The 15,016-nt window shown below is 53.5% G+C and overlaps 1 protein-coding gene across 1 annotated transcript in view; it reads right to left on the bottom strand.

The window, feature by feature from the left end:
* Positions 1-345: 345 nt before the first annotated feature.
* The window catches only part of RALGAPA2 (Ral GTPase activating protein catalytic subunit alpha 2), a gene marked incomplete at its 5' end in the record, with an annotated part of 330,762 nt that continues 316,091 nt past the window's right edge, over positions 346-15,016 (bottom strand). The window contains 1 exon segment of the mRNA XM_027766356.1: positions 346-1,580. Coding sequence (XP_027622157.1) covers positions 1,321-1,580 — 260 coding nt within the window.

Raw genomic sequence — 15,016 nt, 5'->3', positions numbered from 1 at the left:
GTGTCAGAGGGCACATGCATACGCTAGAGAGAGACTGAGGGAGGAGAGAGAGAGAGAGAGACAGAAAAACAGAAAAGGCGAGGGAACTAGCAGTTAGCGTAATGACTATGTCGCTGGACTCCCATGTAGTCGACCGTGGTTCACGTCCCGAACCTGGTGGCTTAAAACTCATGCTGGGCGTGTGTGCGTGCGTGCCCAAGATCCCGAGAGGAGAATGGAGGAGAAGGGATTGCGGCGTGGCCATCCCCCTTGGGGGGTGATTTCTTGCTTTCTATCTCTGTCTCTCTCTGTCTGGCGAGTGCACGTGCCCTATAGTGAAAACCTCTCAAAAAAAAAAAAAAAAAAAAAAAAGAAAAAAGAAACAACAAAAAAGAAAAACAGAAAAGGCGAGAAAGCACTCCCTAGGTGGAATGGCTACACAGCCACCGCTTCTCCATTCTTCCCTGGAATTTTGGGCACACATGGCATACCCTGGAGTGACTCCCAGGTTGCCGATCTGGGATCAAAGCACGTGGTCAGCCACATGGACCCAGCACTCTGACTCCCTCACCAGCGACTGGCCCTTGTTTCTCTTTCGTTTTTGAAAACCCAGGCCCAGTGTGCCTTCCTTGGACTCAAATGGGTAAAAAGTACAGATGTGACCTTGCTTAGACACTGTTACCCCAAAACTAAGGCCCGTCTTTCCCCCTCTGAGCAATGGACAGAGCCGAGTTGCAGGGAGCAGTTGTGGGGGCACGTGGATTTTCTGGGGCGCCATCTCCACCTGGTGCCTGAAGCCTGCACATGCTTTTTGTTACTAGAGCTGTGCTGGGCTGCTTCCTGTCTGACGGGTGCACTCTCAAGGATGTGGCCGTGTGTTTCCAGAATCTTCTGAGTGTCCTGGGGTAGGCGAGTCACTCTCTATGACCTGGAGAACCCGTGGGTGGTCAGGAGAACCTCTCCTCAGCTAATGGGCATCAGACATCAGCTGGAAAAACACTCAACAACTGAGGTAAAACTTCTCTTGGGCAAAAGACCCTGGGGAAAGCTAATTTCCATGCTGATGAAATTTTTGAGTAAACCATAAATCCCATCATAAGACTAGCAAAACTGATGCAGAGAAAATTCCTCAAACGATTAAGCAGTTGTTTTAGCAGCCCCTCTGTGAATCAAGCTGGGGTTTAAAACGAGAGGAAACAATTTGGGGTGCAGACCCAGCTGCCCTCTGCCCCTCCCGGGTCTCCCACATCTTTCCCAGTATGCTCTGCCTGGTGCAACCACGTCCATGCCCACGTCACAGCTGGTCTGTCCCTGGTTGTTGGTGACTTCCCCTTTTCTTCTTCAGAAGCCCGAGATTTGTAAGGTTTCAGAACCAGAAGGCCCAGCCTCGTGTGAAAGTTCCACCTGAAACATCTCAGAGGGGCTTGCCTTTGCCTTCAGGAGTCCTTCAAGGGGGAGACCTGCTGAGGGCACCAGCAGAGTAGTGAAGTTTCCCGGAGTCTCTGGGTTCAGGGGCTCAGGGGATGGGCAGGGGAGTCTGATCTGTCTCCTCCACACCACGGGCTCCTTGGGGTCAGCATGCAGGCTGGAGACCAGGGCCCCTGCAAAGGAAGCAGAGAATGGCAAGTCACGAGTCAACCGAGGCTCACTGGCCACAGACTGATGGGAGGACCTGCGCAGCCCAGAAGAGGGCCTGCCAACCTCCCCGGGCGGTGCGTGCAAGGATACTTATTGAACGAGCACACGAATGTCTTTTCTCCTAGTCTTTGCCCAGACTTTCTGCAGCATGAAAAAAACCTATGCATCTTCTGAACTTCATTCAGCCTTACTACACAATCCACAAGTAAAGAATGAAGAGAAAAGGCATCGGGTTACAGAAATGGGAGGAGGAGCTGACGAAGACCATTGACCAGAGCCAAAGAAAAAGTCCCTGAAACTTCAAGGAGAGGCTCTGGATCCCCACCACGTTACTGGAATCTCCATGTGTTTACATGTCGATATTCTGCACAATGAGTTACAACTTGACTATTCCCCCAAGGATCTCAGACCAGAGAGGTCAGGGCTAAATTGCTTGTCTGAATGAGCACAGATGAGCCTACAGCTATTTAGCACAGGAGGGAAAAAGGAGTAAAATGAAAACCTGCGTTATCTGCACCCCTCCCCTTTCCCCAGGGCCGTTCTGGGCATGCTCGGAGGAACGAGAATGCCTGCTGCAATACCCCACCAGGGTTGCGGTGGCAGTCTGGCCTCCCGCAGGAGTGAGGCCAATGAGACGATCATTTCATCACCCTTCTCCTCGTAAGGTATTTTTAAACCCTGTCATACTACGCCCCAATTTCCCTGCAGGACTTCTGTTAGGAATAAGTTTCAGAGGCAGGGTTTCTGCGACGCCTTACTTCCGGGCTTTGAGCTTGGAGGTTATTATTATTGGCATTTGAAATTCATTTAAGGAGGCTATTTTATTCACTCTGGCATCTTTTTTCATTGTTTGATCTTCATTGTTTCTAGGAAGGACTTCCAAAATCAATACTTGTAAGCAGGCTGGGACCTGTGGAGGCGCCCCCTGGCTGTGTCCTGTGTCCTGTGTGCCACTTGCAAGGTGGCACCTCCAGGCTCCAAGGCTCCATAGATCTGGCAGAAAGAGGTCAGCCATGGGCCTCCTGCCAACAATTTTTGTCTTGAAAATAGGTCGCTTCTGACAATGGTGGCCCACCCATGCCAGGCGGGAGTGTGAAAAAGCATCTTTCTACCCCTTGGAGCTGGCAGTGGGCACTAGCATTTACTCCAGGGGACGGGGTCCCAGGGACGGAACAGTCCTGATGTCAGTCTAGATCATCTCGCAGTTTGGATCAGATGAACCGAGATAAGGAAGAGGGAAAGTGAGTAAATGAAACATGTAAGGTGCTATTCGAAGACATCAAGTGAAAGACTGAAACTTTGCTAATCCTGGAGTAGAAGAAACGCATTCTCGCCCCTCCACCCACCCCCACCCTCCCAGGGAGCACACTGAGGGCAAAGGGGCACACCCTCGAGTGCTGTGGCTGTATAGACGGACAGAGCGACGCCAGCCTTGCTTCATGAGTGAGCCTGAGTGAGAGGCAGGAAGCTTGCAGTGAAGGGCCCTCATGTATCTGAAAGAGGGGAACCCAACAGCCAGGGTCAAAGGGCAAAGCCCCACCTGGAGGTGACTGGGGCCAATGCTTGTGCCCTACTCACTCCTCCGGTCCCCCAGCTTTCGGCTGGGATATCCACAGCCTGTGCTGGCTCCTGACATACCCACTGTACCCTAGGGGTGACAAAGAAGAAGAGGCTGCGGAAGGAGCGGGCATAAAGAAGGGCTGCCGTACGAGTCCCTCACCCCACTCAGATGCTACTGCCTGTCCTGGTGACAGACACTGGGCCCACTAGGAGCACGCCGCAGCCCACTTCCCTGTGGCAGTGCCAGCCCAAAGACACACTGGACACGAGTGTTCCCAGATAAAACCTGCCCTAAATCCCCTGCTGTGGGGGGAGAGGTGGACTGCACAGGGGGCTTCAACAGCTTCATGGATGTGCATAGTATGAAAAAACTGCATGAACTTCAAGATTTGTTTTTGCACCACCGAAGTACATTCATGTTTTCATTCCCCCTTCCACGAACTTTCTGAAGATTCCGCTCACAACCCAGCTCTGCCATCCCTGCGCTCTGGCTCCTGCTGCCTCTGGGGGCTGCAGTGAATGAGCCCAGGTTGGGACAACATCAAGGAGGGCAAAAGACAGGGCAGCTGGGTGGGAGGCCTGCGGTGTGATCAACCAGGATAGAGTTTTGGACTAGACCTGATGTCCCATTTCCATGTTTGTGGAGCGAGGCAGTGACAGGTGCCTGTGCCAGGCATTGCACGGTGGCGATGGGGCCTCCAGTGACGACTCGCTCAGCGCTCTCCCTCGGGGGCACCGCCATCATCAATACTGTTAGCTGTTCTCCTTCCTGTGGGCCAGTGAGCCAGTGAGCCCCCAACAGACGCTTCCTGCCAGCCCTGCCTAGCATCAGTGCTCTGGGCAGGGCATGGACCCCAGGCCCAGGACAGAAGAGCAGGCAGGGAGGTCACACCTGCAGAGGCCAGCCCGCCCTCTGGGTCCTAGACTGCAGAGATCCAGGTTCTCCGCCCTCTGCGCTCCCCCAGCTTTTGTCTGCCTTTGGTCCCCCAGCTGTTCCATTCAGCAGCAACACCCCCCACCCCCCTAGCCTACTCTCCCTGGAGGAGGCCTAGGAGGCCTCCATTAAGGCAGGCGGTCAAAGGCCAGCCCAGCACGTGCTGCATCTTAGAGGCCTATCTCCAGATCCTGCTCCTCAACAAAAAAGGGGGCGGCCCTGGAGCCTATTGGCTCCCTGCAGCCCCACACACAAAAGGGGGGACAAAGACATCTTCCGGGATGGCAGGTGTTGGTGTCGGATTCCAACCGGGGTATGCAGGGGCAGGAGAAAGGCGAGGCTGGGCTTCCAGGGTTGGCAGTGCAGACATGCAGGGGAGGAGTGGGCAGGCCCCTGGGGGAGGGGAGGGGGCAGCGAGGTGAAGCTGGGGAGGTGCAGGGTACGCAGCAGTGCTGGCACCAGAGGAGGCAAGAGAGCAATGCACACCACCTCCCCCCAAAAGTAGGGTGGCGGGCAAACCCACTTAGGTGTCAGTCTTACCTTGCTCAAATATTGTAATGAGACCTTTACGTATTTTAATCTGAAGGGAGAGAACATAAAGTCAAATGAATACAAGCACGGCACCCTCATCGCTCTGGCTCGGTAATGAACGCAGCGCTAATCACACATCTACTCCTGTGCTATTTTCTCGCAGCCTTTCGGATCTTCAAGAACCAAAGTCACTTGGAAATTCTACCGGATGGGACGGAATGCGTGCGGAGGTCACAGCTGCCAATGTGAAGGGAGAGACATGAAGACTCCTTCCACATCCGATGTGGACTTTGCTACGAGCCTTGGTCGGGACAGCTCTGAGCGCTGTCTTTTCCAGGCACCCCAGCCCTTCTGGCTGACTGGGTCTAAAATACAGAGGAAGATAAAGACATGCATTTGGAATTCAATGCATGACCTGAAAAAAAGTCGACACCCCCAAGTGTGCAAATGAACACGTCTCCAAGAGTGATCGGAGAGGTTTCCGAGGGGCACACGGAGCTCACTCAGCACTGATGTGTCACTTGCAGTGTGAGCCCCCAGGGAAGAACACACAGCATGCTGGCAGAGGCTGGGGACCCTGCAGGGGACTCGGACCCCACACTCACCCTCTGGCCCACAGGGCAGCTGCTGAACTGCACGGAGGGAGGGCCCGAGCCGGTGCCCACGTTGCGGCAGGGGTTTCCAGCCATCCACACCATCCTATTTCCTGTTTTCCCTCAGCAGGGGCACCCCCTTTCTGCATCACGCAATGGCTTCTCATCCCAACCCCCACAACTGTCCTGAATCCAGTGACATTAGACCACACTCAGATCTGGACAAAGGACATTTATCAGCGACATGGACCATTGTCTGGGCGGCCACAGTTGTAAACATGGATTTTCTGTTGACCCCATCTGCCGAGGCGGCACAGGCCGGGCCAGCATCTGGGATGGCGGCTCGGAATGCCGTCGGAGGAAGGACCGCTGGAACCATGGAGGGCTGTCCCTTTAGCCTGGCCACTCCGGAAGGAATGTGCTGTGAAGACACCTTTTCTAGCCTATGGATGAGAACTCACTCCTCACCCACCAAAAGGAAACCCTGAGCCAAGCCTGGACGACCCCAGGCCCCTCTGTCGTGCTTGGTCTGATTTCCAAGCTCCGTCTACACTGCTGCTCCTCTGTATGTGAACTGCGCCCATGGGCACGGACGTTCTGGACTGGGGCTGCCTGGGGAATGGACTGGGCCCTTTCCCACGGGTCCCCTGATAACGACTGTTTTCCATAGTGCCTTCTTTCCTCCGCGCGTGCTGTGGGGTCCCCGCTCCCAGTCACGGAAGACGGCGAGCACAGCTTGTCTGCGCGGGTCCTTCCTGGGGTTAAGAAGGCTCAGCTTTTCAGCACCGTGCTACCGACGCTCCCCAGTGTGAGCAGAGGGTCTCTTTATGAGGGGCTCCTTGATCTCCCTCCCCTGCAGCCCCCTCAGCCCCGGTTATGCTGTGTGTACCGGCACCCGATTGGTAGGGCCCGAGAAAGCAGATGGTGCGGCTAACAATGGAGGGCTTGTTTGTAATTGCTGATGAGGGCTGGATGGCTCCTCTCCTGTGCGTCCCCAGACGCGGCCTGATGTGGTGTGCTGGACCACAAAGAATGTCTCGGGGACTGCGGATCCATGGTGGAGTTAAGGAGATGCAAAGGCCGAGGCAGTCGGGGGCTGCCTTGATTACTCCATGGGGCTCGAATGTCACTTGCCCTTGACACACAGGCAGGGCTCCCGCAGGGTGGAGTCTGCACCCCTGGAACACAGGAATAGGCTGTCAGCTTCCTGATCCATCCCTGGGGTAAGCCAGGCACCGCCTAACCTGGGCAGTGCTGGAAGGCACCAGAAGAGCGGACTGTGCCTGGGGGTGGGGGACGGAGAGGCCAGGAGGCTCGCGGTGCCCGGGGGAGTGGGAGGGAGACACAAAGCACAATTATTTCACCCTGTCATCAACTAGGCACGGACGTGAGGGGCTCGGGTGGGGGAGTTACAGCGTGCAGGCTAAAAGGCATATTACCCGCTGGTGGGCAAAAACACCTTCCTCTCTTTTTTCTTTTTTTGTTCTAAAGTGTATTTCTTGAGAGACAGTGCACATATGCACCCCCCAAAAAGGGTCTGATGTCTCAATCCACCCATGGCCAGCTCCAAATCGTGGGCATGTGTGTGTCCTACATACTCAGGACCTGAACCTGGAGCCTGGAACCTCCCTGTGTGGGCCGGCCTCGCAGAGGCCACGTTTTACCGCTGCACCGCTGTCCAGCTCCCACACCCTATTCTGTAGAGGACAGATCCAAGTATTGTAGGTGAACAAGTACCATAAGGATACACACACAGTATTTCTGTGGCATTTCAGGAGAGGGAACGAATTAGGAAATACACATGTCTTAAGGAGCTCCAGAGTGAGGTGAGGATAAAATGAAGGTTGAGAGACACTGGGGTGCGGGTTACCAGGGGATGTCACTCGACGTTCTTCTTCCACACCCGCGGTACTGGGGCTTGGAGCCGGCCCCGTTCACGTCTGAGAGCAGCTGAGCCACTCCTTGGGGGACAGCCCTCCCCGGTTTAACTCCGAGCCACAGGGCCAAACTGTGGGCCAGCAGCTCACACACGGAGTCTGGGCCTGGAGGATCCAGAAGTCATTCTTAAAGAAAGACATCTTCCTTCTTGGGCTGTGTGTGACTTTTTGATATGCTGGATATCCACAAGGACTTTGAAAACACAGGGAACATTAGGCTGGAGATGTGCTGTGTCCAGCCCAGTTGTGCCTAAGCAGAGGCTTTCCAAGAACCGGGGCCTGCTGGTGTCCGTCCTCTCCAGCTGTACTCACTGGGACAGCAAAAGGGCAAGGATTTGCACCGAGCTTCTTATCTCCGAGCAAGGCTGCCGTCCAGGACCTGCCACCTGGGACAACACGGGATGGTGGGACAAGTGCAGTGGCCCCCTCTCCCTGATGCTCGTGACCGAATAGTTGGTGTGGAAAATGATTAGCTGGTTCAAGATAATTAGGAAAGGGAATGATTTGGAGAGCTGGCTTGGACAAAGGGAGAGAAACAGTGGGCTAGGGTTCCAGCTTCGGGCAAGTGCTAAATATCCTACTAGCAGGAAGGCGAATGGAGTGGGAGAGCAGAGCTGCGGGGGCTATTCAGGCCCCTCCGCTGGCTGCGAGGAAGGGAACAGGTGCAGGCAGTGCCGGGGTAAGCCTACACACTCAACCGACACAGGCAACTCAAGCCCAGTGGGAATTCGCCAGCCTAATTAACATCTCCAAATGGCCCCAGGATGGCTTCCAGTATCTCCGACCCAGCAGCAGTGCTGTGTCCTGGCCCTGGCCCTGGCTCTGGGTTTGGCTTCCTCTCTTTGGTGGTTGGTCTTGCCCATCCACTTCGGTTCTGAAGCAGAAAGCTGGGACAGCTGGACAGACGGGGATAGGGGGAGAGGGAGAGTGTGCACAGTGTGCCCGTGTGCGCATGCACACCTGTGCAGGGGCTAAGCGAGCAGGTGCACCATTCCCCGGCATTTTTCTCCTCCACGATGATATAAAGGGGTCTTCAAAAAGTTTATGGAAAATGCATATTATGAAAAAACTATGCATGGATTTGATTTTTTTTTTTTTTGCACCAAAACAAACTCATACTTCAATTCTTTTTGTTCTACAATTTGTTGTTGTTGCTAGATGGCACCTGTGCTCACCGGAGAGACAAAGAGACTCAAGGAGAGGGGGAGGAGAAAGCACCCCCCATGATGCATGGTCACACCACAATTCCTTTTTCTCCACGCCTCCCTCCTTTAGGGACTTTCGCCATGCACACACATGCACCTGCCATGTTTCTCAAACTGCTGGATCTGGGACTTGAACCATGGGGTCCTAGGGGGAGAGGGAGAGTGTGCACAGTGTGCCCGTGTGCGCATTGCACACCTGTGCAGGGGCTAAGCGAGCAGGTGCACCATTCCCCGGCATTTTTCTCCTCCACGATGATATAAAGGGGTCTTCAAAAAGTTTATGGAAAATGCATATTATGAAAAAACTATGCATGGATTTGATTTTTTTTTTTTTTGCACCAAAACAAACTCATACTTCAATTCTTTTTGTTCTACAATTTGTTGTTGTTGCTAGATGGCACCTGTGCTCACCGGAGAGACAAAGAGACTCAAGGAGAGGGGGAGGAGAAAGCACCCCCCATGATGCATGGTCACACCACAATTCCTTTTTCTCCACGCCTCCCTCCTTTAGGGACTTTCGCCATGCACACACATGCACCTGCCATGTTTCTCAAACTGCTGGATCTGGGACTTGAACCATGGGGTCCAAATGTGAAATCCAGCTGACCTAACGCTCAGACCATGAAGTCGGCCCTCCCACGAACTTTTTGGAAGTACCTATACTCTGTACTCCTATGGCTTTATGAGTAAAGTAAAGTATAACTTTAAAATTAGTATCCCAGTGACAGTTTCATCACGGAGAAAGCTTTCCAGAACCTCTCGCTCTCTCATGGAACGTGAAGACCACGGTTGCAGTTGCATCTCAACCATGGGGAGGCTGTTCATTTCACCAGAATTCGTATGTGGCCAGAGTCCATGGCTGTTTGCACCTCCATTATTCATCAGAACCCAGAAGTGGAAACAGCCCAAAGTCCATCAGCCGACGAAGGAGCCAGTGGAAGGTGGTCCACCCTTACAATGGAGTGTTTGGCAAAAGAAAGAAATGAGGCCCTGACGTGCTACAACATGGACCAGCCTCGACAACGTGCTCAGTGAAAAAGCCAGCCCCAAAGGCCACACTTCTCATGATTTCATTCACATGACGTGTCCGGAACAGGCAGGTTCACAGAGAAGAAAGCAGATCAGTGGTTGCTTGGAGCTGGGGAGGAGGTGGGGCAGTCCGAATTGCCTACCAGCAGTTTCTCAACAATCCTTTTTATTATGCTGGAGGGCACGCATACACGCACGATCGGGCGGGGGAGAGAAAGCACACCTCGGAGAGCTTGGCTATGCCACAATCCTTTTTCCATTCTCCCTCCCATCAGGGTCCTGGGCACTTGTGCATGTGGTGGGTGTAGAAGCCAGGGCGGGACTTGAACCCTGGTGGGCCATGTGATGTGAGACTGGGCTTACTCTGCACAGCGCTTAACCACGGCACCACAAGGCTGGCCACCTCCCCCTTTTTAGGCAGGGGGAGAACGATCTAGGGTTAAACTGTGGTGCCGTGACTGTACTAACACTGACCTGCACTTTCAGTGGATCAGTCGCGTGGCATGTCAACGGTACCGCAACACCACTGCTTTTACAAATGGCAGAATGGCATAAGGCGGTTTGTGCAACATGACTGCTCTCGCCATTCTAAAAGTGACACGAAAGAAATGGTTCCAAGGTTCAGGGGCTACCCTCCTGTAGGCACCCAGGGATGCAGGGCAACGAGAGTAGTGACATGGTTTCCTGGATGCCACCAGCACCTCTCCTGTGCCATGCTGCCAGCTCTCCACCGCACTCAAGAAACAGGGCCAGCCCACAGGACACAAACTTTTCCATAACTTACTTTTCCCTTCGGGGTTGTCTCTCAGATTTATTCTAACTTAAATTAAGACAAAAATCATACTGAGAACATGGGTGAACATGAAAAAGAGGGAAAGGAAGAAAGAGAAATTCCCTCCACAGGGCCTGGTCACGCTGCCACCCCTCCCTCCAGCCTGCCAGGATCTCGGGTACACACGTGTGCTGAGCGTGCTCAGGCCGATTGGGCCAGGGACTTGAACTGCCACCCACATGTGGCTTCCAGCTCCCACAATCTCGTAGGCTGCTGACTGCATTACGGAGGCTGGGCCTAGTCTAACATAACTTTCTCTGTTGGACAACAATGAAGGGGGCCAGCAGGCAGTGTAGAGGCTAAGGCACTGGATCTCACATGGCTGACTGCACAGATCAAGTCCCGGACCCGGTGGCTTGAAAAACATGCCAGGGGACCAGCAGTTAGCGTAATGGCTATGTCGTTGGACTCCCACGTAGTCGACCGCGGTTCGCATCCTGGACCTGGTGGCTTAAAACTCACGCCGGGCACGTGTGCGTGCGTGCCCAAGATCCCGAGAGGAGAATGGAGGAGAGGGGATTGCGGCATGACCATCCCCCCTGGGGGGTGATTTCTCGCTTTCTGTCTCTCTGTCTCTCTCTGTCTGGCAAGCGCACATGCCCTATAGCAAAAACCTCTCAAAAAAAAAAAAAACATGCCAGGTGCACTTGCGCACATGTAAGTGTGTGCCCCAAATCCCAGGAGACTAGAGAAAAAGGAATAGCCATGTAGCCAACCCCCTGGGCTATGATTTTTCGCTTTCTCTTTCTGGAGAGGGCACACGCCCTTTGGCAAAAACTAAAAAAAATAAAATAAAACAAACAACAGAACAGGGTGACTGGGCAGTAAGGTGGGACTACAGTATAATTTGACTCAAGACACGCCATGGTCGTGTGCTCTGCTTAGGACTTAAAAACAATTTATTTTTAAAATTCTCTAATAATCATCAGCTTATGAAAATGTAGCCGTGAAGTCTGTGGGACTAGAGGGAGGACAGCGAGTTGTAGGTATTTGGGGAAACACTACAGAAGCAACAGAACTGTCTGGTGGTTTTGCTGATAAAACCCATCCTGTTGTCCTCAGATGGGAAGAAGCCATTGTGGTCTGTAGTTACGATGGTATTTTCTCTATGCGGGTTGTTCCTGTGCTGCTCCGTTATAATTCTCAAGTACAATACTTTAGTTAACTTTCCATTCAATTTCTCAGTTATCTGTGCCAAAGGAAGTGCAAATGCTATAAAATAACCTTTCTTGCCTTTGGGGAGGGACATGCTGCCTGCCTTTGCCACAAAAGAGGGCTCTTCCGCTGCACTGAGTTGCTTGCTCCTGTGGGTGGGTCCCCCCAGCAGGCACCGGCAGGCAGGGTGCCTGCAGGATGGGGCCTGTGAGTCCTGCCTGGAGATGGGAGGACCTACCCACCTGAGCACTGGTCTTGACATGATCAGCCACTGACCATGAAAAAAACAACGCCCTCGGGTCAATGGCCAGAGAGACATCGTGCCTTACCGAGGGTGGACGGCAGAGGAAGTGTGTTGCCTCCCTCACTTCCTTCGTGTCTCTTTTCTAACAGTGAGAGTGAGGCCTTTGCTGCCCACCCCGGGGGGCTTTCCTCAGCTGTCCTCTGGGGCCTGCTTGGCTGTCGTACCCCATCATCCTCTTTCCTCCCTGGGAGTCTCTGTGAAGGTGGCTGCCTGCTTTGCCCTCCTGTACCTGTCCCGTGATATGCGCAGGAGGCATTTATGCCTGCTTTGCCCTCCTGTACCTGTCCCGTGACATGTGCAGGAAGCATTTACGGGCTGACTGCCGGAGGCCCTGCCCTCCTGAGGCTCGTGATGTGGGCTGAGGAGTGAAGTCACTGTCCCCATCCATTGCAAAGGCACGTGTGTACCCCCAGGACTCGTGCAGGCCCTGAGTTCTAATATCCAGACATGGCCTCCAGCGAGTTGCCAGCCTTGGGGGCATGGGACAGGAGCTGAGTCAGCCCAGTAGCCTGTGCGCTCCTGTTTCTAGCTCCTTCCTTTCTTCCCTGTGGTAGCCCTTTCCTCTGGGCTCTGGTCCCTGATGCTGTACGGTCAGCAAACATAGCCCTGGTTGGGGGGCCTGGCCTCAGACGGCTGCATGCCCAGGTGGTAACTGGAGGGCGCTGGTGCGAACTGGAGTCGGCTGTTTCTCTAGCTACTTCTCGCACCCAGGGACGTAGCAGGGAGATGGGTTTCCCTAATGACCACACACGGCTCGGGGCGTGCACTGGCTGTGGGGCCTCCAAACACACCTCGGGAGGCATGTCCAGGCAGTGTGGGCACATCGGAGGGAGCCCAGAGAGCCCACAGAGGCCTGCGCTGGCCCTCAGGCCATCTCGTGGGTGCTGCGGACGCCACGGGCCACTGGTTCCATGCAGGGAACAGCTGTGGGGAATGCGAGAGAGGAACCTCGGCATGGGGGACACAGGTAGGTAGGATGTGTCCTCTGTGTGCCCGGGATTTTGGCGTCAAACTCTTGACGTGGTCACAAAACAGGGCTTTGCCTCTTCCTCAACACCCTCTCCTGGGTGATTACGAGGCTGCTTCCGTGCTGAGAAATGAATTTCGGCTGTGCCTGTGCTGTAAATTCAGGTCTTCCAGCCCTCTCTCCCTCCCCACCTTCCTCCCTCCTCGCCCTCCTGTCCTCCTGCCTATTACAAAACTGACTGGCGTGTTTCCCATTTTTAAGGGATTTTCTTTTCAACCATTTGAAGGGCTTTAAAAGCTGATGGGTAAGAAGCACCAGCTTTCTTTCTATTGTGCTACGCACAGGTTTATTTCCTGGTTAGCATCCCTTCTTTCCACCTGCAGACTTAAATGTGAGTCAGGTTCTGTCCGGCCTCTGCTCTGGTTTACTAGTTGCTAAATAGCAATTTGAACAAAACCAGAGTCTCCCAGGAGCCCCCAAAGGCTGCGGTTGCACACGGGCCCGGCAAGGCCCCCTGGACTCAGGGCCTCAGTCATGGTGCCCAAGGAGCACGAACCTGGGCATCAGAGGCTCCAGCTCCTGAAACAAATTCTCAAGGTCATTCGAATAAGCTTTAATGAAGAGTCATTTCCAAAAACTGTCTCGGAGAAAAATTCCTGGTACCTGCCGGCCAGCTCTTGGCAACTGCTAAAACGTCCCCCGAGTCGTAATTAACAGCGAGGTGGAAGGAAGAGGCGCCTGCATTTAAAGCCCTGGAAAGACTAGGCAGCCAGAGCTAGCCCGGTGCAGCGTTTCAGAGAAAAGGCAGTGCCTGGGGACCAGCAGTTAGTGTAATGGCTATGTCGCTGGACTCCCACGTAGTCGACCGTGGTTCACGTCCCGAACCCGGTGGCTTAAAACTCACGCCGGGCGCGTATGCGTGCATGCCCAAGATCTTGAGAGGAGAATGGAGGAGAAGGGATTGTGGAGTGGCCATCTCCCCTGGGGGATGATTTCTAGCTTTCTGTCTCTCTGTTTCTCTGTCTGGCGAGCGCACACGCCCTATAGCAAAAACCTCTCCAAAAAATAAAATAAAATAAAATAAAATAAAATAAAATAAAAAGGCAGTGCCTGCAGAGTTCTTCCAAAGGAACACACTCGCTGCAGCGTCAGTACTGCACAATCATCTCGGGTCCCCTCTGGGAACCTCTGGACACCCCCAGTCCTGGTCCCGGCCCCAGCCCCAGGACTGGCAGTGCCCTCACAACAGCTCTGAAAGATGTAGTTCCTTCCTCTGCTCTTCCCCATATTGACGCTCCCTCATCTTCTTTTTGTCATGGGCCTCCCAGTTCTTGGATATTAGCCAACATGGGAAAGTTAAACACCAGCCAGCAGGGTGCTTAGGAGAACATCTAATATACAAAGGGCACCTTTCATTCCTTCCGGGCTCACCTGGAAGTTGGCACAGCCATCCCAGGGAAATCTCCCAACCGAACCACACCACCAACTGCGTGTGTGCGCACGCATGTTTCTTTTAAAATTTTATTTATTTACTTCTTCCACGAGCAACAGAAACAGGCAGCACTCCCCACGCTGCCAACCACTCCTAGCCTCAGCCAGTCCTGGATCATGGGTACACGTGTGCCTGGGACACTCAGGGAGGTCTTCAAACATGGCCCCAGAACCTTCCCACCTGGGGCAGTTGTGCAGTGTCGTGCTTTACTGCTGTGTCACTGTCCAGTCCCCTAACGGTATCTTTCTGATGTGTAGTCATAGTTTGGAGCGGACTAATCTGGGCTTATTAAATGACTTACTAAAAAAACAGCCATTTGGGGGGCCAGGAGGTGGCGAGATGGTTAAGGCACTGGACTCCCACATGGCTGACTATGGTTTGAGTCCCAGAGCTGGCAGCTTCCGTTCTTACTTTCCTTCTCTCTCTCTTTGGTGAGTGCACACACCTTATAGCAAATTAAAAATATGATAACAATAATAAATTAAATTCAATAAATAATTCTGTAAAAGATAGCCATTTTTTTTGTGGTTCATGAGACTTTTCTCCAATGAGACTTTGAGCTCCACAAGGGAAGGGGCACTTTCACGGAGAGACCAGGAAGGGAGGGAGTAGGCGAAACATAATTACAGGTGTTTGTTCTGCGTCTTGCCTCAGGCCCAGCACATCTGTGTTCCTACACCAGCACTGCTTAAACCAACAGTCTACTTTCTGCCCCCTCTTCCCTTTTTTTAATTTACCAGAGTGTGCACGCACTCACTGGAGATGGGGTGGGGGGAGAGAGAGCATTCCCATGGGGAATGTCAGGCCACAGTCCCTTCCTCTCCACGTCTCCCACTCTCCTTTCAGGACTCGGGGCATTC

This window comes from Tupaia chinensis, unplaced genomic scaffold, assembly GCF_000334495.1.
Source record: "Tupaia chinensis unplaced genomic scaffold, TupChi_1.0 Scaffold142716_1, whole genome shotgun sequence".
NCBI lineage: Eukaryota > Metazoa > Chordata > Mammalia > Scandentia > Tupaiidae > Tupaia > Tupaia belangeri.
Note: the sequence above shows the minus strand (reverse complement) of the source record. Positions and strands in the feature narration are given on the sequence as shown.